Genomic DNA, 23,695 nt, shown 5'->3' on the forward strand with positions numbered 1-23,695 from the left:
GACAAAACTACAGATTCTGGTGATCAATCCTTGTGAAGTGAAAGGTTTCTTTTTTTAGCTCTAAAATAATTTTCTGTGACTCTGTAACTTTTCCTTACAAAAGAGGAGGCCAAATGCTTGAAATGTATTTATATCCTTTTATTTTTTATCAAGACACTTCAGTACAAAAGAACAATTTTATTTTCCACAAGTGACAAACTAAATATAGCATATTGCTTGTGTTGAAAGGCTTTTTTTTTGTTTTAGGTCTGCTGTTTCATCATGTTTTATTGAAAGATTTGCTCTCCTAGAAAACACAGAAAACTACAACTGTCATTTTTTTTTTAATAAATGCAGACAATGAAAAATCTAAGAACTTTTCCAAAGCTGAATTTCTTTTTAGGTTTTGGCTTTCATTTTTGTGGATATTTTTTCTCAACAAATAGCCAACTTCACATTAATAATAAATGTGATACATATTGCACACATTTAAGCTAGTATTGGTATTTATTGGAGCAACAACTTAGAAGCATAGCAGATATCTTTGTACCTAAAACATGAAGTGATTTAACCAAAAGTATTGTTTGTTGTCCAAAACTCATTTTTTGTCTACAATGAAGCATGTGTAAATGATAAAGATAAAACCAAAGGAAAAAATGGTTAAAAAAATACTATATTAATGCAGCAAAAGCAGCAAGTCACACGGCTTCCTAGAAAATTAAGAATTAATCTACATTTCATCAGAGAGTGCATTTCAAAACAGCATCAAGTTACAATAATTTACATAAAAAACAAACTTGAGTGTGGAGAAAAACAGCTGTGAAACTGCACGTTTCTCTAATGAGGCGGAGGACTGGGAGACGAACAAACAGAGTTCTGGATGCCCCAAACCTCCAAGGACTGGATCTGGAAATTTCCCTTGCAGAGCGGGTTGCTCATGAATGTGTCACACGGCTCCGTGCAGCCACCCTCCAAGTCTCCTTCCAAGCACAGGGCATGGCCTCCATCCCCACCTGTAAAGACAACACGCACAGTGTTATAGCATCAACTCAACAAAACACGTCCAAACATGTTGTCACGGAAGAACACGGAAGGACACAAAAGACGTTGCTTTTTTCCCCCCTGCAAGTGTAAGTGAATCTATCTATCTTTGAATGGATCTGTAAGTTTCATACCAGAGTCATTGTTCTTCAAAGGTACCACACTCTCCAATCAACTCACAACGTACCAATAATGAGCTGCCTGTCATTTCCTGCGATGAACATGGACGCATGTTGATCTTTTGGTCTCTTGGGTTCTTTGGCAGTCAGGGAGTTCTCCAGTGAAGTAGAGCACAGCATGTTCAGGTTGCTGGGATTTTGGTGGATCCCAGTTGGGCTGCTCATCTGTGAGCTACCAAAACCTGACATCTGAGGAGAGACACAGGTCATCTGCCGAGGAGAAGCTATTCTTGTCAAAATGTTGACCATGGCTCTTTGGTAGCGCTCCATGCTGGGACGAAGCTGAAAGAGTCAGCAGATTTTTGGGGATTAATTTAGTAGTAGTAATAAATCTTCATCAACTAGGTTGAAATCAGTTTTAATGCCGTATTCTGTTTCTATGAGCCAAACTGTTGTGGTTCTAAAGATGACCCTTGTGGTACACCATTCAAATGAAAGTGTGTTTCTATTAAACTGGGCACAGATGCTTTAAAAGCTAAACTACATAATAAAATACAAAGATATTGGGGATTTCCCTCTTGGTGTTTGTTTACCAAAAAGGGTGACCCTTATATGTTTACCATGTTTGCATTTAGAGTGCAGAAGGTATTATATGAAGCTCACCGTAAACACAAAACACTCTCCAGTTCCAAAGTACATCGGCGTCTGAGTGTTGTGTTTGTTTCTTTCACTCACATCTGTTGACAAGAACGCCCCAAACACCTGAGAAATGACATAAACTACATTTAGAAACTCAAATCTTCAATTAGATTTTTTTTAATTAAAACACACACACAATCAATCATTTTAAAAGTAGAATTGACTGTTACCTCTTCGTCCATCGTTTTGATTATCAGGACAACTGGTTCATGTCCTTCCACATGTGAATATAACCTAAATGAGTGAAGAAAATATATGAACATGTTTCCCATGAACTGATTAATTTAAGCTGTGTCTCTAAATGTCTTAGTTTTAGGCTTTTAAACTATACACTTCTATAATTTAATGATGCAAACAATAAGTTTGAACTAAAAGATTGGAATTCAAACTTGTATATTGAAACTACCTTTAGCTTCTTGAGGCATTTATTGGAATAGGAAAACATAAACCTGGAGTTTTCTGTCTCTGTTAATGAGCTGATTTTTCCACACAACACAAACGTGTTGATGGTGCAAATATGCTCCTCTTCCTCACTGACTTTTACAAGCATCAGAATTATGTTTAGTAGACAATGATCCAGGATAACTTAATCTATGATCGCAATGAAACTGAAGGTTCAATGCAGCCTCTGTGTGTACTGTATGCTCCAATGATTAATAAAGATCATAAAAGTTACTTACGAAGCAAGACTTCTTTCATGCTCAGCTGTACTGAACAGCCGAACGGGGCTGAAAAGAGCAAATCGCTCAGGAATCCAGGCCCAGATGACTCTCATCTCTACTTTCGTAACAATACTGGAGAAGAAGTTGGTGAAATCCTCTGTCTCCACTGTTTGTCTATAGAAGCATAAAAATGTGATATTATAGAAAAACGTGATTCAAAAAATTCCAAATCTGGATTGAAAATGTGAACCTACCTCTTTTGGTGTTTGCTGACACCTTTCTGGATGAGTGAGTCCTTGTTGGCATTAAAGAGAAGGTTGAGCTCGGCCCTGGTGGCCATTGGAATCATGAAGGCTCTTTCCAGAAGCTTCTCAACTGTGCAGTAGCGAGCCACGCTCTGAACAAAACTTTTCATGTCTGTTCGGAAGTCCTCCACATCAGCCACTCGAGAGGAGACAGATACTTTGTAGAGATCCAATAGAGCCAAAGCCACTCTACGAGGAACAATTTAAATGCTTATTTTTATTTTTTTTGCAAACATAATGGTTTTTCCAAAATTAAATTAATTTTAACAAACTTCTAGAGAAAATACAAACCTGTAAAGAACCTTGTAGCCCTCCAGTAAGTAGACATCCAGAACTCTGATGGCATATGTGAATGGAAGGTCAGCAAATATCCACATGATCCAGTCAGAGTAGAACTCAAAAAGGTTCTGGTGAGAGCTGGCAATCAGCTTACGAATGCCTTTGCAACATCTATTGGCAATGTCCCCGAATGTCATGCAGGAGGCGCGGTAGGTGAGGAAGGTCTGGTCGATGTAACGCTTGTTGGTGTCTTTGTAGCAGATGAGCCGCGACACGCTGTAGAAGCACTCTGCTTCGTCCTCGCTAAAGTGGAGCATGACCGACACCAAGGCTGGGAGGATGGGGCAGTAGTTCATCTCTGGAAAGTAGTTCCCGATGCACAGAAGGATCTTTTTGACAGAGTTCAGACCTGCTTTGTTGAGACAGTATCTGGAAAAAATAGCAAACAGTAAAAGACTTGATCAGAGAATCGTAAACACTGAAGAATAATCATTAAATAACATTTCTATGACTCCGAATAACAAAACGCAAATCCACCAAGAAGCTTTTTTTCTGAGACTTAAGGCCATGCCCAACATTTCTTGCAGAAAAAATGTGTAGGATTTAACACAAGATAAATAATATATTGAACCAGGTTGAATCCAGGTAATAATTTTTAGGGTTTATGCTGTTATTTCATCAGAAATGGTGGTTGGTGATTTTACAGAGGAGCTTTGGATGCAATTCCGCATGACACGTTCAACTTTTGATGAGCCGAGGTGCTGTGGGACCTCTAGTTGTGCATGCTGGTATCCAATTGTTGGTCACTTTAATTCGAAAAAAGTGTGTCCAGAGCAGTTTTGTGAAATATGTCAATGTCAATACACCTCAAAAACAACCTCAATTAAGCGCAGAAACTTTTTTCAATAAGTGCAAGTTTTTTGCGTAATTGTGGTGTTTTCATTTGACAAATTTAGTATGGAAAATTGAATGTGATTTTATAGTCAATGGAAACACAGCTAGTGTGATTGCTTTGTGTTTGGCAACTCAACAACCTGCAGCTCAGTGTTAGCTAACTCAACTCTAGGAGCTTTTCCTGTAACCAACGTTCACATCACCCTTAGCAACGTAAATTCAAATGTGTACATGAAAGGTCTATCCAAACGTGTGTTTCACACTTCTTAGTTCAGAACTCTCAAGTTCACGCCTAATGATGCACGTTTCTACGACTGTTTTCGGGGTCTACGTACAAACACGCGGCCACTGAACGGGCATTGCAAGTTAAACCAGATCAAACTTTGACCAATCGGATTTGGTAGCAACGTATGAGTAGCATCCTTTTCAAAACATGTTTGAAAAGTGATCATGAAGCAGAAATTCAGATATACGGTTTATAACACCAAGTCTTTCATTTATCGGATTAGAGCTGTGAAAGAAAATCCTGGAGCAAGATTTGCACCGAAATTTGACATTTTACACCAAGCCTCTTCCAAGTGTAAGTGATGGACACAAGCTAGTAAACATTAGCAAAACAAAAAAGAAGAAGAAGCCCCTCCCTGCTTGTCCAGAGAGTTCACCATGCTAATTTTGCCTGGTCTCATGCCCGGTGTGTACGTAGTTAGTCAATGGAAGTTAAATAATACTCTGAGAAATGCTTTGAATATTCTGGATGCCGCTAGTAGCACAAATACATGGAAATGAGAAACTGGCCGGTTGTGTTCCAGAAGGCAAAGACAAGAAAATTCAAAAAGTTTGTTCATTTTATATCTATGAAAAGAAAAGAGAACATTTTTAATGGTTGCAGGTACCTCGGTATGTCTCCATCTTCCATGTACTCTGGGACCGGATGGTTGCTGAGTTTCTGCTCGCCAAAAAGCTTCTTGGCCAATTCGTAGTAGACTTCTCTGTCTGGAGCTTCAGCTTTGCTGCAGAAAATATCAGTCCACTCTTTAATTATTTAAAGTTGCAAATTTATAACGGGATCTGTAAGCTCACAGTGTCTATAGTGATTGTTTGCAAAGGTGTGGTGACTGATGTAACAGTCTCACCTGCAAGTGAAGCAGTGGATGATGTGATAGTAAGCTTTGGCTCTCAGCGTGTGTGGCATGGCAAAGAATCCCTGTCGGCCCATAGCTTTTAGTTCTTTATGTTCGCTTTTGAGGATCTCCTGGTATTTACTTGCAGATTCAGGATCAATCTTCTCCCAGTCCACAAACTGTCCATACTTCATCCCAGAACTCGAGCAGATGTCCCAACTGTCCAACTCTGAGATGGTGATCATCGGTTTGGCACTGCTTTTGCTGCCTGGGAAGACATGCAAACACGAAATATTGGTTAAAAATAAAAATAAAAATTGGCTTATTTTAGAGATGTGTTCAATGATGTGCATTCTCTCATTACCATTGAGCTCGCTAGAGTGAGAATGCTTCTTCAGTTTGGACTTTTTTCCCCGTGAAGTGACCTGAACTCCAGACTTTTCTTCCTTCTTTGGTGCCAGACTCTTAAACACTGTGTTTGCTTTCTGCCTCAGAGGACTGGACCTTAAAAAGCTTTCCATGCTGTTGTCTGCAGACCGTTCTGACATCTCAAAACTGTAAAATGACCTACAGAAAGGTGTTACATTAATCATTTAAGATGACGAAGATGCACTTGTAATAAATGGTTAACCACAGGTAAATACAGATCATTAGAATACAAGAAAGTAGAAGTTGCAGAGGAAAACCAACCTGGAGCGAGGTCTTAGACTGATTTCCTCTGTCTGCGTCTGCGATTCAATGCTTTTACTCTCCTCTGAGTCATATTGTGAGCGTGATCTTTGTCTTCTGCCCGTTGCCATTGAGCCAAAGTCTTGACCGGTGGAAATGTGAGAAAATGAATTCATGCTTCCAAAGTTGGAGAACTCTGGTGTCCTTGAAACTTGAATCATCTCAAGTCTTGTTAGGACAGAAAAAAAACAAAAAAACACCAAGAATTCCAAGATGAAATGTCTCAAGTTACCAGATGCTCGTTCGGAGGATCAGGGCTTTATATGAATCTGCAGCCTGCCGTCACGTGACTGAGTGACGACTTTGTTCTGGTTTACCTTTGGTAACCCTCACTTCTGCTTCTGAGAAGACAGTGGACACATTTAGTGTCACCTCCATCACAAAAACAACAACAAAACAAAAAGCCATTAAAACTCTACAAACTGTGTAAACCAGTAGGGAACATTTAAAATGTTTTTACCCAAATTACTCATAAACATTTGCTCTTTCATTTAGTCATTATAAAACAGATTAAGATGTGAACTTTTGCTCTGAAAAGTTTGTTTAAAAAACAAAAACAAAAACAGGTGAGACCTACTTTATTTTCCGTTTTCTTAATTCTACGAAATTGTCATGTGTATGAATTCAAATGTCAAACTGCTGTATTCCAAGAAGTCTTCCGACCTCAGTTGTCTTTACACAACACGTGTGTTTTTACTCAAACACGACCCACTGTTTGGCTATGAAACATAAAACCTCTACAACCACGTACCTCTCTTGTGGGTCCTACAGGTGTGAACTTTAAAAACACTCATGATCGAGACATGCTGTTGTTCTGACGTCTCAGTTTACTCTGAGAAATTCAGAGGTGGATATAAACAGATGAGCATGAAAATAGGCCACAGTATCTGACAGAGTTTTACAGTAGAAGTCTTTGAGTAAAATTCTTGGAATGTTGTTTCACTGCTTAGAATAAAATATTCATTTTTTTCTTTTACATGAACTTCTTTAGATTTGTTTTACACATATTCACAAAACAACGTATACACTAGGAACCTTTGAAGCCTGAAGGGATAAAAGCTTTAATTTTTGTTGAACTCATTTATATCAATCCAATTATAGACAGTTGTTTGAAGGTAAACCCCACACACTTTTAGGAAAAACTAGGACCGTTTTGGTGTTTTTAACATGTTCTTGTAGCATTTTTCTCATGATGGGGGACATTTATAAAATAATTTAAATTTAATTTAAAACTGCACTTCTGGGTATTTCTTCATTCAAATTGGGATGAATCAGTTGAAAAAAATGCTGTTTGAAAAAGCTCTGTATGTGACACAGCCAGTGAAATGGCTCTCATTCCGATACATCCACTTGCAGACAAATAGATCCATGGACGTCTTTGATTACCTCATCCGAGCTGGCGTCTACCTCAAAACTGTACGGCTGAATATATCTGATATTGCTAATCATTTTTGTTGAACTGCTAACATTAGCATGGCGTTGTAAGGGGCTGTAATTAGTGGGAGAGAGTTTAAGCAAAGGGATGATGGGATATCATACGAGCCTTACTTCCAACAGTCCCGCCCGGAACTCAGAGGTGAATTTCTGATAAACTCCTGCAGAAACTATGTCCTAGAAAATTACACCGATTTTTATGTATTTATTTAGTCTAAAATGGCATATTCATAATTAAATACCACTGGGAATGCTTTTAAAATAGATCAAATGATGATTGGAGTGGGACTTTAAAATATGCTTTTAGTATTCAAGTCTGCTAGGAGATACCCTTTGATTAACTGGCCTTCCTTAATGACCAAACTGTTAACTGTTAACTAAAGGAAAAGTTTAGTATATAAAGTGTAAAAAAGCAGACACAGAAATAGGTTTTTACACTTTAGTCCTTTTGTTACAATATGATGACAAAGTGCCGCATAGAACTATTTATTTATCAGTGATCCAGTAAACTCTGTTTGCTAAACTTCAGCTCAAACTATTCTCTACTTCTTTGTTTTACCAACTTTATGACTTTTACAAAGACCTATAGATATGGAAAAATTAATGAAAAGAAGAAATTGTAATTTCTTTTCTAAAACAACAACCTAATAAATAAAGTTTCGTTTAGTTTATCTTCAGTGTGCTTCTGAAATCATTAAAAGACCACTGTGAACGTTTTTACAAAAAGATGATCAGAGTCGGTCTTTAAAACTTTGCCCAGAATCAGACAATAATTAAATAACTTGATAGATTAAAAAATGTTTAAAACAATAATATAAGCATATTTTTCATATTCATATCTAATTGGGGGAAAACCTTCATGAATTCTCTTTGCGGCTGTCAGTGCGCAAATGGAGCGCACCGCTTGCCGTAGTCGTGACGTCACTACCAAAACAAGCGACTTTTGGGAGATTACGACCAAATTCAGTGGAATTTATCCTTTGTATTGAACTTTTGTCACAATGTCTCAAGACCTGTGGTAGGAAATGCTTTGTGTTCTTAACCAAAGAGGTCAAATGCTGATTAGTTTCTGGGAAAATGCCGTTTTTATCTTTATAAACTGCTTTGTTAGCCATTAGCTTTCCCGGTAGCTAGTTCCTGAGGAGGTTAGCCAAACACATAGCTGCATAAATGTTAAGCAGACAAGTTATTTTTTAATTTTAGGACAGGTATTTTATATAGTAATGACAGTTTGACATATGTTTATATATTTCCCTTCACACTATTACTTTTTGAACAAACTAAAGCTAAAAAAAAGTCTGTTTGACAAAGCCACGGGGAAAAGACGAAAGCAAAACATTATTGTGTTACGTTTAAACAGGTTTGTAAAACGAGGAAGACTTAGCTCTACATAGGTGTGGAGACATGGGGAATTTAAACTTCATTTATGTTCGTCCTCTCAATCTTCTTTCGTGCGTTTATCTCCAAAAACATCTAACATGAACTGTTTCTCTGATGTTTTCATCTCTGATTTGATTAGGAATGGAATTCTGTACTGATTCACTCCCAAAGAGAACTTAAACATCTTCAGTCTCCTTATAAACAACACTGCTCTCACCACAGACTTTTACACCACTTCCTGTCATTTTTACATTCATTTTGTCACAGATCAGACTTTTCTCCATCAGTTTCACCCTGCTTGCACTGGCTTTTTCACCTCTTTCCCACTCTCTAAGCACTTTAAGTCTTCCGCCTTTGTTCTATCTCCTCCCTGAAACCACCTGAGTAAATAAATGTTTGTTCAAAATGTTGCATCTTGCCTATGTTTCCTAAACATCAGAATTTAGTCAAAGTACCCTAATTTTCATCCTTCAGGTTTGTCTGTGGTGTTGTATGCACTTGTAAAGTGGTGAGACTTTGATTAAATTGAGTCTTTCATTATCTTGTAGGTTACAGAATTATGATGCCACATGTCGCCTAGCACAGGAAATAGCAGAAAACATCCATGAGAGGAACAGACAGCAGAGAACAGGGGGGAACCCTGCTAAGGTACGGTTTAGTATTTTCATATTTAATGTAAAGTACATCACTTTGTTCAATTGTGTTACAAAAACCTATATTTTGTGTTTTTGTTTTTTTTAGATAAACATGACATTACGGGCATCACTCCAGAAGCTGAAGCAGAATATTGCCCAGCTAAAAGAGAGCTTGTTGCGAGCCTCTTCATCACGGCGGATGTATCCTTTCTATTTTACAATTACACAAGCACTAAAAGTCATGAGATTTGAATTAGAATCATTCCTAGAATATTTCTCAGCTTGCAGTAGCATTGAAGTTCCTACAGAGGGAGATAGAGTCACGCAAAAGAAGGAACCTTAAACTCAATCCTCCTGTCTACCAGGAATGCACATTTGTCCTCTGCAGAAGATATTTCTAAACCTGAATATCTACCAACTTCACTCCTTTTGGCATCTACAGAGAGACTTGATACTAAATGTGAAGGGATGGGGCTCTGGGAATTGTAGTTTTAGGTTGATTAAATAAAAATGTTTGACTGGACTTTTTTTTTTCTGGTAGTCAGGACGATGTACGAAATGCTAGAAACTTTTGTCTGTTCCAAAGGATGGAGTTTATATTATAATTTTCTTAACAAGCTCAAATCAGAATGCAGGCAGAAGCTGACAGAAGACAGAACCTTATTGATGACCTGCTAACCAAAGAAAAGCAGCTCAATGCAAGTTTCAGAGGAGACGTCACAGAGCCCGAGCCCTCCAGGTAAAAAGAAAAAAAAAACAATGCAGGAATTTTATCAACAATGTTTCTAAAATTTTAGCTTTTGATTTAATTAATATAACTAGCTGTCTAATTAAAATAAACAAATCCTCCTCTACTTTTATTGGTTTTTGACCAAAAAGGTCACAAGCTCTGCTCTACGCTTTAATGAAATGTTGCCGGTCACCTTTCAAAGTCTTTCAGACCCATGGGTTGTGATATCTTTGTGTGTCACACAAGAAAGACTTCCTTCCTGCCAGTCTGACAACTTTGTGGATAATTATTTTACATTAGTTCTGATTGCTTTGGACTAATGATTACTCAGGTCTTAGAGACACTTCAAGTGTCAACCTTTTATAAATTAGGATATTATCATTTAAATATTACTTTTTTTTATATTGTTGTAAATATGCAGTTATTGTTTGGTTTCTTTTGTATTTTATTCCATCATTTACTGGATTCTAAGATCAAATTTTAATTCAAAAAGTCAAAATGACAAAATATTATGACTAAGGTGAAAATGCCAGAATAAACCTTAAAAGATAACTTGTTAAAGTTTCCAGTTCTATGTGTCATATTTACCTGAGAGCATTTTTTATATAAATATATCAGTTATGAGCAGCTGGACTTTGGCATTTAGTCTATACAACATTTTTAAATTAATTTCCCCCTAAATCATGATGAAACAGTTACAACCACTGATTCATCAGATTTAGTCAGGTTTCTGAGGAACTCTAGGATAATATTTTGTTTTCTTATGTCTTAATCACAAGTACCTGATTAGTCGACTAATCGAGTCATGCATAAACTGGATGTAAAAAACAAATCTGAACCATCATTAGCTTTAAACCAACTAAAAATTAAGACAATAACTCATCAAACCTTTAATAAATCACACAGCTTCTTTCCTCCATATGTTTTTGTCATTAAAACAAGATTAAATCAAATGACGTTGGAATCTGAAACATCTGAACAAAAAGATACATTTTTGGTCAAATATTACAAAAGTGCGTTTTGTGATGCAGAGCGCTCACAACTTTACTACACTCTGACTCTGTTTCCAAACTGAATGATACAAAGAGAGAAATTGAGATTAATGAGGGCACCTTTGGTTGTGAATTTGGATCGTTTGAAGGCCACAGAGGATGCAATAAAATAAGTCTTGAACAGTGAATAATATTTGGATGGAGATTTTCTTCTCGCAGAAACTGAAATGACAGCAGAAATGTCTGAAAACACACTCATGTTGCCTTCATTCAGACAGGCTTTCCTCTGATATCTTTTCACAAGCTTTGCTTTAGAGATTGATCTACTTAGTGGTGCTTTGCACCAGCTTTCATCTTTTTTTTTACAGACCACACATCCAATTACATAAAAAGCCTCCTGTGAGGAAAAAAAACCTCAAATGACATTGTTAATACATTAGCTTGGAAAACTGTAATCATGTGGTCATATGGTTTTCAGTTTGCACAGTGAAGTTTAATGGTAATATGTGGTGGGTAATTTGGATTTGAGGGTAGACGGTGGACCTTTTCCCACTGTGTGGTCTGAGGACAGAATGTGGGAGTGGATGGATTGGCCATGGTTGGATGATCTAAGCCCCTTTTTTGGTGAGAACTTTGGATAGAAGGAAAGGCATGAAAGTTGCTGAAGGGACTTTGATTTACCCCTAAAACAATAAATTCCAAGCATCTCCATTTCAGACTGAGCCAAGGAAGGATGTGGCGCCCGTTTTTCAAGGCTGGCTTCATTACGCTGCCCTCGGCGCTCACCTCTGTTCCATTATTCTCCAACCTCTCCTTTGTATTTGATTGCGAAGGAAATTGCTGTAATTAATTAAAATCGGGCCTGTCCGAGTCACTCAGTCACGACTTGAGCTCTGAGGCCCCACCGGTGACAGTCGAGAGGGTTGAGGATGCCAAAAGATGTGCCTGACTGGCTTTGGTGCTCTCCACTCACTGACTAATTGGATTTTCACACAAAAGGTGCTAGCACGGAGGAAGTGCACGTCTGGCTTATGACCCTGTTGTAATCAGACGTGTTTAAAAAAATGTCTTTGATTCGCTCTGATGTCGCCAGCCTGAGCCCACCTGTGCTGTGATTCACGGTTCTTCTGGAACATTTATTAGCTGTAATCCCCAGAAGATTTAAAGGGTACTTTTGTTTATAGTTTCCTATGAAATGATTATGAAAACTTCTGTTCACTTTATATTGAGAGAACTTTATTTTAGAGGGAATCAACACCATGGTGTTCATTGTGACGCCACAAACACGAGTCTGGGATTAACCTGCGTGTGGTTCAGGTTAGCTGTGCTGTTCCTCAGCAGATGATCTGAACTTCAGATATTCTGAGGAAGTTTCTCTGTAACATGTTGACATTTTAGTAGAATTCAGTTCAATGTGTTAAAAATTCAGTTGAGTATTTGTAAAAAAAAAATATATATATATATATTTCCCGTATTCAACCATGTAAGAAGTATTGAGTCATATAAAAATAAACCAGATTAGTGATTAAGAAGAAATGATTTTTACACAAGAACAAAATGTGACTCAAGTGCACTTTCAGAAAAACATAATAGAACATGGAGCCTCACAAATGCATTTTAGTTCACATTTTTATGGAATAATTGAATAAATACTGGAACTCCTAACATGTATTGGGGAAGCAGAGAGAAGTTTTCTTTTATTTAGTCCTCTAACGCTATGTCCGAATTCCCTCCCTAACTTCTAAAAAACGATGGAGTGCAGGACTATCTAGTTCCCTGGATTTTAAAACCGTGCTGACTACTTTTCTTTCTTTTATTTAAAAGCTGTATATGATGTCACCAATTTCACAAAGTGATGTCCAGTTTCCATCACTACGCACTACATAGTGCACTATATAGTGCGTTTGCCATTTTGCAGTGCTGTCTAAATCTACAATTCCAAAATTGAGTGTCCTAGAAATTTCCCAGAAGTCTTTGCGAAAAACCAGTGTGCATCGATGCTCACCATATAAGAGAATATAGACCACAATGCATTGTGGAAAAAACTTTTTTAAATGTATTTTTTTTAACAAACTATCCACATTTTCATCATCAGAACACAGTGGAGTCACAAATAGACATCGAGAAAATGTTGGTATTGATTCAGTTTTCACTTTGTGATGTTATATCTTCCATTTAAAAAACAAAAAAAGTAGTGAGTATGGCGTCCGAATAGCTTTTAACATCCATGCATTGAAAATTATAGATGTCAAACAAAGCAAACACATTTCCAAGTTGCAGCTTTGTTTTTTTACTGTTGCCTAACGTTTGATTGTGAACCACAGGTCCACACTGATGGGTGGAGGGGCAGGAGCCAGTGGAGGCGGTGGGGGTAACCCCTGGCTGATCAATGAATCAGAGGAGACCAGGGGGCTGAGCTTTGGAGAGATCAAGCAGCAACAGCAAAGAATTATTGATGGTAAGTGAGTATTACTCAGGACTTTCTTTGCTCCATTTGGTAGTGTTATCAGATGTTGAACACCGTTTTGGGATCAAACTTGCAGGAGAATTCTATTTTTTTTGTTAATAAATCATCTTCAAAATCTGACATTGCACTTTATTAAGATGGTAAAATTAATCTTTGATTCGATTCAAGGTAAAGCATAAGACATTACAGACTAATGTAGTTAAAAAAATAAAACATCAGAGCACAGAAAACTCTAAAGTCACTGTTTTTTTTTTAGCTTTTTTAAAATGTATCCTGCACTGTTACAGACATAAAGGATCAATTTAAAAAAATGTTATACCTAATGCTAGAAGATTTCAATTACAAAATAACAGAAAATAATTTTGCTTTTTTTCCAATAAGTTGCTCTAACATGAGCTTTAAAGTCATTAAGTTAAACTTATAGAATTTTATAGACCGAAAAACCTGCAAACTTTACCAAGGATGGTAAAAGTTTATAGTCAAGAATGACCAACAGGTTTGTAAAAGTTGTCTTCACTTCTAAAGATGGAAATTATAGAATGGGATTTAACCATAGACTGTCAATGGATTTAACTTTAAGTTACTCAGACCAATTTAAAACGATGTCTTTTTCTATTTGTAAAGTAAAAATATTGGAATGCTCAACAGAATGTACCGGTATTATAAGGTTATAAACATATTTTTCAATTAAAAAAATGTAAAGAACACAAAAAAATGACACTTGAAAAGATATAGTAGCTCTGTCAAATCTCTCTGATAGTATGATGTTGGATTAACTGAATAACTGGAATTTTGGGGTAAATTTGTCCATCTAATTTTTTTAATTCATTTATTATTATGAAGCAAAATTTTTATTCATTTATTACTTCTTTATTGTATTTTCTGGCCGTGACAGGACTCACTCCCACCAGATGTTAGTTCACCTGACACCATGTGGTATTTTTTCACTGCATCAGCTCAAACATTGTTTAGGATCAGAGAATCCACTTTAGAGGGAGCAGCGCCCGATAAACCCCAGTGGGATTGTGGGTGAAGTTGGGTAACGCTGAGTGCCTGTGCTTGTGGTGAAACAAAATTCCTGTGGCAGCAAGCATGTTAAACTCTCACACATGCCGCCTTTTTTGTGTGATTTCCTCTCCATCAGATTCAATTTTTTTATTAAAATCCTTATTTTAATTGTCCCTTAAAAGCGTTTCTTCTATTTGTCAGCTTTTATGTCGTGTTTCGCTCCTCATTGTGGTCTGGCTCCATTCTTCATGTCATTTTCTTTTCCTTCTTTTAGCCCAGGATGCGGGTCTGGATGCGCTGGCAGCGGTCATCACTCGACAGAAGATAATGGGTCAGGATATCGGCAATGAGCTGGATGAACAGAACGGTAACAATCAATTCCTCCTATTGTGGGTTTTTGCACAGTGGCACAGCTCACCCTGTGTCCTTTGTTGGAGAGTAAACTTTACAAGCAAGTTTAAACTTTATTCCCTGCAGAAAAAAGTACTCTTTCTGTGCATTTTTAAGTACATTGAAACAAATTATGACATTTCCTACTGTGGTAACAGTGAAATATCCCACATTGTAAATAAATCCTAATAAAAAAGTTTGTCGCAGACCCAAACTAAATCATATAATAGAATTTTCCTTTATTGTTAAACATCATTTTAGTCTGTAAATGTCTGTTGCTTTTTTGGGTAAAATGTTTCCTGGAATATTCAGTTGTCAAACCAACCATGAAGTGTAAGTGTGCCCTGTGTTTGACAGAAAGTTCTGGTGTTAGGCCTCTGGCTCTTTTTCTATCTTCAGTCAGTGATGGATTATTGTCTGTACTGCTATGCTTAGTGTTTTCCATTTTTTTAAATTCCCAATACACAAAATGGTAAGAAATCCTTCTCACCATTAAAGGTGAAAAGTCCCAAAAAACAGAGTTCCTGTGGGGTCTTAAAAAGTCTTAAAAGCCTTGAATTTGAAAATTTTGGCCTTAAAAAGCATAAAAAAAAGTCTTAAATTGTGATATCTTGGTCTTACAAATTGTGCCGTTTAAAACTTTTTCCATATAACTGTTCTGGTCTAAAGTTTTTTAATCAGCCAACCACTGATTACAGCTGTCCTTCTTCATCTACTTAATTGCTGAAATTTGAACTGTCATTGATTACTTTACTCTGTTTACTGACAAGGATTTCATTTTTTCTTCGTCCATAGGGCTGGGAATTAGGCAGAGAAATTCAAGTCTTCAATTTAACTTGAAAAAATGTGTATGAAAAATATCTGGTGAAAATTTGATATTTTGCCGCTTTCTTAAATAGATATGCCCAAAAATAAATATAAAAAAGTCTAAATTTGTTTTTTAGACACTCAACACAAAGAGTTTCTCTATTCTCAGCGCTCCCTTGCTGCTGCGCTTTCCCTGCCAGCGCCTTCGCCATGGAGCTCTTCTAGGAGCATTTATGCGTCATGCAGTTTTGTGTTTATCAAGTGATTTGTGCATACTTTTAAAGATTTGTTTGTGTAGTTAGTTTTAAGCTGCTGTCATTTAAAGTTCTCTAAATTATGTTTTGTATTTTATAATTTTGTACATGTGAACACACACTTTTAAGTGATCACAGTTATGCACAAAATGTATTGTATGAGTCAAAAATGAAGAATTATTTACACGCAAATCCAAAGTTACACACAAACTACAAATCAAGTTACAAATCAAGAATTAAGCACACACAAATCGAAATAGTCTATTTTATCCTCATACTTTTCCTTTCCCATGCTTAAAACAACATAAACCAAACTTCATTTCATGATGTCGCAAAGTCTCCTGGTTTGAAGTTGAAAAGCAGGAATAGTCTGTGCTTGGCTTGTTGGACCACACTCAGTAACAATAAATGATTAACCAACTTAATCGATGAATCAATTTATATTCCTACGATCCAACCAGATCAATCTGTCTGAGTCAAACTGTTAATCCAATTGACCTATACCATTATAAAATCATTTCATACAAAATGAGTTGATTATATTGTTACCATTTGGATTGAGGTACCCTTGTTTTATTTTACTTTAACAAAAATAGGACAATCACAGGGGACAATACATGTGTAATGAAGTAAAAAAATGATCAGCCCATAATTACAATCCAGTGTGTGGAAACACACTTTTTCTTTTGCAAAGACATGTGACCATACAGAGTGTACTAATAATGTTCCATTTGTATTATTTTGATGTAGAAACCAACAGTGGACTGAACTTAATGAAACTAAAATGTAAATTGATTTTCCATGAATTCTTGTTTGTTTTATTACACATATTTAATTTTAACTTGATTATCTTGCAATAAATACAAGTAATCTAGAAAATTTCACCTGCTTTAATCAGTACCAGATATTTATCTGGTTGAATTTTTGGCTAAAGATGTCCTGGATCCATTTTAGGTCAAATGAACTAAAATTCACTATGAATTGTATCAGCAACCACAAATTAAGATATGAATTAAATTGTTATTAAAATAAATTTTTACACCCCTTAATGAAGGTTTTCCGTTTTGCCCTGATGTTTTTCTGAATGACAAACTGTTACTCACATGACTTCTCATTGCTTTGTTGAGGAGCTGTTTTGATTTTGCTAATGGTGCCATCAAAGATAACGAGAAACGTGACATAAAGAGAAGAGTTCCTACAGTAGTTCATGAACACAGCAGAAACTCATTTAATTGAATAAAAAGGACAGATTCTTGCTGATCTTGACATTCATAACCTCCACCGGTTTCCCGTCTTGTGGGGTTCCTTCTCTCTCTGATCGCTGTACTGTTGCTGTGTTTTCCTATAAATAGATTAAGCTCCTTGTAGCCGTGCTGCTGGTCTCGCTCTTGTCCAAAGTGCAGTGGAGGTTGCAGTCGTTTCCTTTTTGGGGAAGGATTCTGGATCAGGTCTGCAGGAAAGATGAGCCTTTTTAGAGATTTAGACATGAACCCAAAGCCCTCCATGACTTCCCTCTGTGTGGATTAGAATGCAGTCAAATGTGGAAGGTTATGAACAGAACAGTTATGTGCTTCCTCCTGTACAATAACCATCTTTCACTCACAGCAACATTTCTATTGAAGTGTTGTCGCGATTAAGTCCTCACAGTGTTGTTTGATGAAACTTCCTGTTTCTTAATCATAGTTATGAAATATGTCTGGTAGGCAAAAATCAAAATTCATCAGAAGTCAATTGATTTGCTGGTGCTGAAGCATTAACATCAACTCATGCCAGTTTTCTTCCAATTAGGACAAATAGATAGCGGCTTATTTATTAACGTTTAGGAAATTTTCATGTTTTGCTCAAACTGGATTTGACTTCTGTTTAAATGGGACACTTTTATACTTTAGTTAATGCAAGAGGTGCAAAGGAAAACCACATGTTTCATATAAAGACGCATTACGGGGGATGAAAAATTATTAAAACGTTCAGATTAGTTTGATGACTTTTCTTTGTTTTTGTCTGAGAAGGTCTAGAGTGGCAGGGAAGAACAATGGAGTTGTTCAGAACCTGGAACAAGTTTTTTTTTTTTTTTTTTTTTTTTTTTACAACATTTAGAGTTTCCACAAATAATAGTTTCATCTTACAGATAATTCTTCAATTTTATTTCTTAGAGTCTCACTCCAATTAAAATTCTGTTTTGGGTGTTTTTTTAAACATGTTCTTGTTTCAAAAATGCTGTTGGAAAACGGTTGTTGTTGTTGCCAACAAAGTGAAATCGGCTTGCTGCAAGCTCCCCGCGCTGCTCCATTCCAAAGGATCCTCTTGCAGACAAATAGATCCCCATACGTCTTCGTTTTCCTTGTCTTAGCTGGTAGTACACCTACCTCTCTGCAGTACGCATGCCTGAAGGCAGAGGGCGCTGGTGAGCCCGGAGATTGTGACACAGCGGCTAAAGAAAAATAGAGTCACGGTAGCAAGTTAAGAACAGCCATCCAGTTATTCTTTATTATTGCCTAGAATCATTTTCTTAGAGAGGATTACTTGTCTAAACTCAGGAATTCGTGGAGATGCGAGAGACTTTTAAAACTGAAGAAAAAAAGGAAGACTTCTATAAACAGGTTATTCCAGTGTTTCTTCAGAAGGAGCGGTGCACAGACTTCATTTATTAGTAAAAGTAAGTGCATAATAACAGTTTGGGTGATTTTTATTGTATGCTACATTTTGTAAATGGAAGAAAAATGTTGAAAGAAAATTTTAAACAGCACACTTCAACTGTTGTCAATTAAATGTTGAAGAAGCTGCTCTATAGGGTTCATATGTTTGTAAATCTGACCGATGATGTTGGTGCTTCACCAGCCATGAACCTCACGTCATGTTACTGATGGGAAATCAGCATAGGCTTACTCTGGGGCAATGATCCCGACCACAACTCGGAGGTGAATTTCTGATGAACTCCTACTGCACTGCAGAAACTATGTCCTAGAAAACAACAGGTTTTTTGAATATTATTATTGTTTTGGCTAAAAGAAATTATGATTAAAAGACCACTGGGAACAAAAAGATTTATATCTGCTGGTGGGTGAGACATGAAAGATTCATATTTACAACACTGATTATTTCCAAAATTACCGTAAAATCGGCGCATAACAGAGTTGTATCTTTAGAAGCATCTAAGCCACATTACTGGTACGAGACAAAAAGTCAGTGTGGGTGAGGTTGTAGACTGATTCATTGTTGTTAGTTTGATTCACTTTGTTTGGCGGTAGTGAGCAATGTTTTTTCAGATGGCATTGGAGAACACAGTCATGAAAAACGCTCCAAAGGGTGTTGTCATCAAGAAAATATCAAGCTTGAAATGACCACCACACACTTTTGCTTGTTGAGAAGTAGACACTCACCATGGCATGATTTATTTTTTCTGTTATTTTATAAAATGAAGAACCAACATCTTTAGAGCAGTTCTGATCGCATTTAACGACATTTTGAGCTTTTATTTTGTAATAGCAAACATTTTACAAAAGATAAGCGAAAGGAAAAGCAAAAGAATAATATGTTTCAGTGTAATGTAGGAGTTGGGTGTGGACAGTCCTGTTCAGCTCATCTACACACCAGATCTCTTCCAGATGTCCTCTGAAAGGCCAGTTTGGAGGTTGGGTGAGCCTGTCTCCCCTCCACTCCCTGTCCGTCTGTCCCCCACAGATGAAACCGCCACCTGGCGAGTGATGAATTTAAACTATCGCACTTCTAAAATGTCATTTGGAGCACGATTTCAAACTTTCCCTCCAGCTATTGGCATTTGTCTTATAATACCCTGAATTAATCTGGACATGCAAGTGTTGACCCTTCCTGTAAACATTTCAGATTATAGATATAAAGTATATATTCACATGGTAAAGGGTTGCATCAATCAGGAAACCATCTATCTACCATGAGCCATTGATGTTGATGATTTTGGGAAGCTGTCTGTCAGCTCCACCCATTGTAGAGGAGTCACCACCATTTAACTTTATCTGAGACTTTCCCTTTGGCTGTGCAAATAGCAAATCTGACTCTCTTTACTGAGCTGCTAACCTGCCCAGTTTGGCGGATCATGTTCAAAGAGTCGATGAGTAAAAAACTGATCCTTGGAATGACTTATCTGCTTCAACCAATCTGCACCACGTGGTTCCATTCTAAGCGCACAGAGAAGTCTGCACCTTCATCCGCTGGACGTTTTTATGGGCTCAAGTGTGCACATGCATGCGTAAGTCCATGTGTGTGTTTGATGGTGCAAATACCCTGTCTGAGTCCGATTATTGTGTTTGTTCTGAGCCACATGTCCAGAACATGTTCTCAGGTTGTGATTGATACAGTGGCCCAGTTCATATCTGCATGAAGACTCATGAAGGAGATTTAGTTGAAGGTGATGGCATGGGAGTTCACACATGCTGACAGTGAAAGAGCTAAAATAAAGATAACAAGGTGAAACAATCATCAAAGTTTGTTCCCATAGTGTAGAGATTACTTTTTTTTTAGATGCTACAAGATGATAAATTGGCTAAGAGCAGAAATTCGATTGACAAATAAAGGCTTTGTGTTTAGAACAGCGATTGTTCATTCCGTCATTATTTTTTTTAGCAGTGTTATTAAGAAAAGGATGAACATACCCTCATCATATTTCTCCTTAAATTGTGACGTAGTATTACATCAGCACTATCAGTATTTGAATTTACCATAAACTACAATATGTTGTTATGGACCTTATATATTTGTAAGGGTATATCAGAATCCTACTCAAACTTGACACATGTGGTTTGCTTAAAGTGAATCAGAATTTGTTTCCCCCAATAATCCAGAACAAATGTTCATTCTGAATACACCCAAGTGAACCCTGGTCTGGGACCAGGAACCGCTCTCGGACTCATCTTTCGAGGCAGTCTTGACTCGTTTCCATTTCGATGGATCTTTAGTTCGCTCTGAAATTTTTGCAGTCTGAATACAATTCGCTTTCGGAGCAGAATAACTGGACCAAAATGGCCACCATAGCCGGTGGTCACGTGTTGTAAACAGGTTAGGAATGAAGCAACCGTTGATCCGCAGACTAATGTAAAGCATTGATTGTTGTGCTATCAAAGAGGAAATAATTGGTCCAACTGCTTACGTGTTAGAATGTTTATAATAAACAACACTAGGATGAAAATTAAATTAAAAAAAGCAGTAAAGCGTGAGTAAGCAGGATGTTGGGCATATTCCACGTCAGGATGAAAAGTGTTGATTGAAAACATCCGGTTTTGTAGTTACATCATTGCTCTTTGATCTTATTTACCTAAAAATTGCTCAGAAATACCTTTGACATGTGGGATGCTTTTTAAAGTTTATTAGTTTATGATTTTCCTCTGAAGTTCTGTTAGCAAAAAGATATAGTTCTTTTTTAATGATAAATAATTCTCTTAAAAATGTAAATCTTTTTAATCTTGTTTCTATTTAGAACTAATCTACAACAGGGTTTTTATGTTTTTTGGCATTTTATGGTGTCGTTTTCAAACGGGGTGATTGTAGACATAACACGGGGTTGAATCTTGAAGAGAACAAACAACAAGCGAGTGATAACAATCTGGTGATGCTTTGCACTGTTTCATCGCTGTATTCTGATTGAAATTGTTGCAAATCTTTCATTAAGTTGCACAAAAGTGTGGCTGGTATCTCACCCTTATAAAAGCCGCTTTCATGTGGCAGATGGTGTGTTTAACCTGTTATCTGATCATCCCATATGTGCAGAGTCAGACTAAAAACCATCTAACTACAGACCAAACAAAACCATTTAAAAACTTCAGTACGACCTTTAGTGCTTTTTTTTTTAATGTTTGAAAAGTTGTGTGTCATGAGCACCACACTGGCTGCTAGGAATAAAGGGCTTCAACTGCTGTCCATCATTTTTATCTGTTCCCATCTGCACTTGATGTGAGCCATAGTAGACGTTAAGTGTTTAAAGACGGTTATGGTTAAAGCTCATATCGCCATTTCATTTTACCTCTTTTTGTCCAAGTATACGAGCACAAATGTGACATACATACACTCTTATCTTTCAGTTTTTGTCAGACTAATTATATAATTAAAATCTGTATTTATACAAAGAGGAAAAAAAAAAAAAACTTTTGCTGGCTTTCCGTTTCGTATAAACCAGTTGGAGTGAGGAGCAAAGGCAATCGCTCCTGATTTGACCTCTTAAAAAAAATTAAAAAGTGGTTAGGTCGTATACTGAACTCCAGCTTCTACAGGGTCCTAAAACATGTTTCATGGGTTTACTGATGAGTCTAAATTGTCCCTAGGTGTGAAAGTGAGTGTGTGGTCCTGTGACAAACTGGCAGCCTGTCAAGGTTGTATACTGCCAGTAGCTGGGACAGGCTCCAGCAACCCCATCTCCCCAGAAGGGATTAGGCAGGTTCAAAAAGGGATGGATGGAAGATAGCTTTTTGTTTTTGATTGCTTTGATCCAATTGATGAACCTCAGGTAGTGACTTCTTGTTATCAACATATATATATATATACTTTACAAGCACACAGTAGTGATATCTTTATCAGTGTGGCTTGATTTGCTCAGTAAAGCCAGGTTTCCACTGAGTGGTCCCGTCTGGTCCGGTATTTTGATCTTTTCCATTTTAAAATGGACCCATTAATCAGTTCTGACCCGTACCTCTTGAAAATTGGAACGGGACGGTTGATGCAGAGCCTCTGTTGCCACCCGTTGATTGGCAGAATGTGATGACTCCATTAGAAAACGCCAATATAGCGATATGAGCTTTAACCATAACCGTCTTTAAACACTTAACGTCTACTATGGCTCACATCAAGTGCAGATGGGAACAGATAAAAATGATGGACAGAGTTGAAGCCCTTTATTAAGCTAACGTTTCCAATGTTTTTAGGCATTCGGGTTTTTGCGGTTTCCTGTGTACTCTTTTGGTCATAAGTCTAGATTGAGAATGCCTGGAAACAACAGCAATGCCTGGTCTGCAGTGGAACTGCAAACGTTCTTTTCCATCCTTTGCAACGGTGTGATAGAGGGCGAGCTAGCAGTCTACGCCACGCATGTGCTGTGAAAACAAACCGCTCAGTGGAAGCGAGGGTTAACAGAGTGGAAAAGCTCACCAGAATTAACTAGATCGTACCGTACCACTCCTGACTGGACCGGACCCTTCAGTAGAAATGAGGCTTATGACTCGCCTCCCACTTTGCCATTCAGTTGTGCAAAGGCTTTTGAAATGTGAGTGGTTCCAAACTATATTGGCCAAATTAAGATTCTAGTCTCAAAGAAGACTACAAAAAGAGTTGTCTAGCGCATTGCATTGTCTCCAAGACACCTACAACTATTCTGGGATTAGAAACTTCAACCACTTTAATGTTTAAGAAAACTTGAACATAACTCTTGGTTTCATCTTTCAGTTCTGTGAGGTTCCTCTGTTTTATTCATAAGTCCCATTGAGTTTTTTCCTCATATTTCGTCTTTGATGCTAAAAGTTTCTACTTGTAAACTGTTTTGTACTATTAGTTGCACAGGTTTTCTGAGGGACTTTGATTCCTTTTCAGAATTTAAAATGTTCCCTTTGCTTAAACTGCAATAAAAGCAAATAAAAATGGAATCATCCAAGCGTTAGTGATTTTTTAGGCTTTGAGTAGCCAAACAGGCTAATAAAAGAGATTTTGGCAAAAGGATTAGTTAAACAGTGAGTTTTTTTTTTAAAGTACTCTTTGCTAAAAGTGTAAAAATGTCCAAAAATTGACTTGGTTCTTGTTGGCAGAGTACAAATA

General features: G+C 37.1%; 2 protein-coding genes across 8 annotated transcripts in view; one reads left to right on the forward strand and one right to left on the reverse strand.

Moving 5' to 3' along the window:
• Nucleotides 1-125: 125 nt before the first annotated feature.
• Nucleotides 126-6,611, reverse strand: LOC112157147 (TBC1 domain family member 24). Its single transcript, XM_036213465.1, has 11 exons — nt 5,790-6,611; nt 5,464-5,666; nt 5,112-5,367; nt 4,872-4,988; nt 3,097-3,513; nt 2,755-2,994; nt 2,519-2,674; nt 2,009-2,072; nt 1,803-1,901; nt 1,208-1,481; nt 126-992 (listed from the first exon to the last, which is right to left on the reverse strand). Exons 1-11 carry the CDS (start codon nt 5,987-5,989, stop codon nt 817-819), a joined length of 2,202 nt encoding a protein of 733 aa, XP_036069358.1. The 5' UTR covers nt 5,990-6,611; the 3' UTR covers nt 126-816.
• Nucleotides 6,612-8,124: 1,513 nt separating this feature from the next.
• The window catches only part of stx8 (syntaxin 8), a 44,351-nt gene continuing 28,780 nt past the window's right edge, over nt 8,125-23,695 (forward strand). For 6 of the 7 annotated variants that reach the window (XR_004948418.1, XR_004948420.1, XR_004948419.1 and 3 more), the window contains exons 1-6: nt 8,125-8,280; nt 9,191-9,290; nt 9,384-9,478; nt 9,906-10,016; nt 13,324-13,457; nt 14,749-14,841. Coding sequence is in view for 2 of the 7 variants with exons in the window: in XM_024289710.2 (XP_024145478.1) it covers nt 8,264-8,280; nt 9,191-9,290; nt 9,384-9,478; nt 9,906-10,016; nt 13,324-13,457; nt 14,749-14,841 (550 nt within the window). In the remaining 5 variants the exon portion in view is untranslated. Of the gene's footprint in view, nt 8,281-9,190; nt 9,291-9,383; nt 9,479-9,905; nt 10,017-13,323; nt 13,458-14,748; nt 14,842-15,659; nt 16,351-23,695 lie in introns of those variants that run through there. The other variant, XM_036213478.1, reaches the window with a different exon arrangement.

This window comes from Oryzias melastigma, linkage group LG1, assembly GCF_002922805.2.
Source record: "Oryzias melastigma strain HK-1 linkage group LG1, ASM292280v2, whole genome shotgun sequence".
NCBI lineage: Eukaryota > Metazoa > Chordata > Actinopteri > Beloniformes > Adrianichthyidae > Oryzias > Oryzias melastigma.